The sequence below is a fragment of the Metschnikowia bicuspidata genome (assembly GCF_001664035.1).
Source record: "Metschnikowia bicuspidata var. bicuspidata NRRL YB-4993 chromosome Unknown METBIscaffold_18, whole genome shotgun sequence".
In the NCBI taxonomy this organism is placed as follows: Eukaryota; Fungi; Ascomycota; class Pichiomycetes; order Serinales; family Metschnikowiaceae; genus Metschnikowia; species Metschnikowia bicuspidata.
This window is the reverse complement of record NW_017387748.1, coordinates 1-3,818: the sequence shown is the minus strand read 5'-3', so window position 1 is coordinate 3,818 and position 3,818 is coordinate 1. Positions and strand designations below refer to the sequence as shown.

Genomic DNA, 3,818 nt, shown 5'->3' with positions numbered 1-3,818 from the left:
CAGAGGCCATAGTAGATATATGGACCATAGACTTGAAGACTCCTGCATGACTGCATGACTCCATGACTCCATGAATCCATAGACGTTGACTTGCGACAATTCATAGTCCAAAGACTTGGCCTCTATGGCATTTGCAAGCTGCATGACTCCATGAATTCTTAAGCTCCATGACTGCATGGCTCCTTAGACTCCATGACTCCATGACTCCATGACTCCATGACTCCATGACTCCATGACTCCATGACTCCTTAGACTCCTTGGACTCCATGACTTCATGGCTCCTTAGGCTTTATAGTAGACCCATAGATCTGCATCAGCAGTATCCATAGTGATCCCCACTAAATCCCTTCAAGGCGCCAAAGACCGCTCTCCGCACATTGCAGATTCTCTACTGCCCACGACTAAAGCTGCGCATCTCATGGAGCTCCTCTGGAAGTTTTGTGGGCGCAGGAAAGAGCGAGTTGCGGCGGTATTCCTGGGCCTTTCGGGAGATGGTTCTCCGGAGGCGGCCCGTGAACCCCCCGCTGGCCGCATCGTTGAAAGAAGTGGCTGTGGGTTCTGCGCTGATGGTGCCTGCACGGTTCGATGCGTGGTTCTCTTGCACCATATCGCGTTTCTGCATGTCTGCATCGGGCAACATGATGGCTCTGTCCAATGCGTAAGGGAGTCCTCTGTGGCGGCCTCGGATCATCATAGCTATGATGATCAACTTCGAGAGTGTGGTGAACTTGTAGGAGAGCGACTGGTCCACGCCCGGGTAGCCGAGCGAGAGCCCCACGGTTCCGTAGGCACTGACAATCTCGAACAAGATCAGGAAGATGGTGAAGCGCAAGTCGCCGGCCTCAATCTTGCTGCTCTCGGCAATGCAGATGACGAAGAGGCCGAGGAAAATGAACCACAAGTCGAACGACAACTGGTTCCGCAAGTGCGTGCCGATGAAGCTCTTGGGCGTGCTCTCGGGCTCGTGCTCAGGCTCGTCGGCCTTCAAGTAGATTCCCAACGACTGCTCCTCGTAGACGTTGGTGCGGCGGATGGAAATGGCCAACGGAAGCACGGCAATGTACATCATGATCATGTAGCTGACCTGCACGGACGGGTGGAGCTCGGACAAGTCGACCACGGAGAAGCCCGCGGTCCTGGTGCTGAAGGCCTGGAACAAGCCGTCGAGGATGCGGTAGCCGAGCGGGATGGCCTTCAAGTAGTCGTTGTTCAAGTCGAGCACGATGAACAAGACCAAGTCCGTGCCGTTGAGCACCACCAAGATGAACAACAACCACCACGTCGGGATGGACGGGAAGAGCAACGTGAAGCAGCGGCGCGGGTGGTCGAGCAAGAAGCCAAGCAGCTCCTTGTACAAGGACAAGGGCCGCGCGGTCTTGAACATGACCCAGATGACAAAGCGGAGGAGGATCGGGAAGCCGGTGTTGCCGATGACGATGAAGAAGCTGGACACCACCAAGACGTACACGCTGCGGCTGTACGAGAACATGGAGTTGGGCGTCAAGGTGAGCCCCAAGTCGTTGAACACGGACTGCGCCGTGAAGAAGCCCCACCACGTGGGCGAGAGCCCGAAGCCGCGCATCTCCGCCGCGTACGCCGGCGCTACGTTGATGAAGCCCACGAAGAAGCAGAACGCGATCACGTGCGAGCCGATGTAGAACGCGAAGATGATCTTGATCAAGAGCTTGATGGCGCGGTACTCGACGCCGCCGAGCTCTTCCTTCTGCTCGTCCGTCAAGTGCACGAACGTGGAGTTGCGCCCGACGGTGGGCGTCCACGAGAGGTAGTTGGTGCTCATGACCTTGGCGAGCGGCGCGCCGCCGGCGTCGCCGTACTCGTCCTCCTCGTCGTCATCGTGGGGGGCGCGCGGCAGGCCGGCCGTGTCGAAGGCCTGGACCACGGGCGTGCGCCACTTGCGCAAGCCGATGCGGCTGCGGGTCTGGGAGGGGCGGTTGTGGCGGTCGATGGTGGGCTCCTGGGCGAACTTGGTTTTCTTGCGGGGGCCGAAGGGCTCCTTGAAGAGCATGTGCGGGGCGAGCGGGGGCGACGGGCCAGAGTCGGAGCCGGAGTCGGGGTCGAGGTCGGGGTCGGAGTCGGAGTCGGAGTCGAGAACCGCATGCTCGATGTCCAGGTCCGAGAAGCCGGCCTGCGGCAACGGGCCGTCGAGGTCCGAGCTGATGGACGCCAGGTCGCTTACGCTGTCGAAGGAGACGGAGTCGGGGTGCTGCTGGGGCCGGCTGGGGGAGGCGCCGTCCAAGTGCTGGTCTTTTCCCGTTTTGTCGTCCATGTCCTGGTAACTCGCCATTTTCCCGTCCATGTCCTGGTAACTCGCCATTTTCCCGTCCAATCCCTCGACCCCGCCATCAAAGCCATTGCTGTCCTTCGGGCCGTTCCTGCCATCAAGGCCCTCCGGAGGGCCCGCCCCACTTCCATCGGCGGCCCCGGGCTCGCCGTCGCGGTCCCGCCCCGTGGACACGCGGCGGCGCATTGTCAGCGGCGCGCTGTTCGAAAGCGTCCGCCGCAAGGCGTCCCACGTCCTGCCCCGCGCCCGGCCCGGCATGCGCCACTTGGTGGGCTTGCGCAGGCCCGGGAAGTGCAAGCGCGTGGTGTAGATGGGCGTGTTCAAGTCGCGCTCGATCTCGTTGGGCGACTTGATCACCAAGACCTCGCCGTCAAGCCCGCTGTCCTGGCGCTTCTTCTGCTGGAGAAGCGCAATGGACTTGTACATGTCGGACGGGTCCACCTCCTGCGTGCGCTTGGCCGGGCGGGGCAAGTCGGCAAAGGTGATGCCGTCCGGCGGCGGGCCGGCACCGGGCCGCGCGTCCAGGTCCGAGGCCGGGCCGGCCAGCTTGGCGGACGACATGTCGGTGCGTGTGCTGGAGCCCGTGTCGCCAGCAGGGCTCGGGGCACGCGGCTTTTCCGCGGGCGGGCGCGGCGGGTCCAAGGACCGCGTGCGGGCGGCCAACGTGGCGTTGCGGCGCATCTTGAAGTTCATCTTGGACGACTCCTTGATGTTGTCGAAGTAGCGCTCGAACCAGTAGAGCCGCACGAAGAGGAGCGAGCCGTGGATGAAGATGGGCGTGGTGAGCGTGGCCGTGAAGTACACGATCACCTGCTGCGAGAGCCGGAGCTGGTTCAAGTTGATGGTGTTGAGCCCGGCCTGCGTCAGCGCGCCGCTCATGAGGAAGAGCACGTCGATGTAGTCGAAGCTGGTGATGGGGTACACGATCACGGACGTGAGGAACGCCATGAACAAGATGTACGTGTAGTGTGCGGCGCGGAAGTTGGGGATCACCTTGACCACGTAGGGATGGAGCGTCAGCGTGACCCGGTGGATGTGGTCCCTGATGGCCGTGCCGTACGACCGGTCTGCGGGGAAGAGCCTGCGGGCTTTTCTGCGGAGACCGCCGAGCGCCATTTTCGGGGGGCTGCGGCCGGTGGCTTTGTGGTGCTAGCGGCGTGCTTTTGGAGACTGCTCGTGGCTTTCGGTCTCTCTGTGATGGCCCGGTACCTTGGTTCCGGGTGCTTGCGTTGCGTCTTGTTCTGCTGTCTTTGGGACTGCTTCTTTGTGTTCTGCTTGATTTCGGGTTTCCTCGATTTCGGGTTCCTTGATTCCGTTTCTTGGTTCTCCTTGTTTTCGGTTCCCTTGATTTCGGGTTTCCTTGATTCCGTTTCTTGGTTCTCCTTGTCTTCGGTTCCCTTGATTTAGGGTTTCCTTGATTTGGGGTTCCTTGATTCCGTTTCTTAGTTCTCCTTGTTTTCGGTTCCCTTGATTTCGGGTTCCCTTGATTCCGTTTCTTGGTTCTCCTTGTTTTCGG

At 60.6% G+C, this 3,818-nt stretch overlaps 1 protein-coding gene across 1 annotated transcript; it reads right to left on the bottom strand.

Annotated features, from left to right (window-relative positions):
• Positions 1-110: 110 nt before the first annotated feature.
• Positions 111-3,818, bottom strand: TRK1 (Trk1p). Its single transcript, XM_018856418.1, has 2 exons — positions 257-3,818; positions 111-182 (listed from the first exon to the last, which is right to left on the bottom strand). Exon 1 carries the CDS (start codon positions 3,416-3,418, stop codon positions 389-391), a length of 3,030 nt encoding a protein of 1,009 aa, XP_018709230.1. The 5' UTR covers positions 3,419-3,818; the 3' UTR covers positions 111-182; positions 257-388.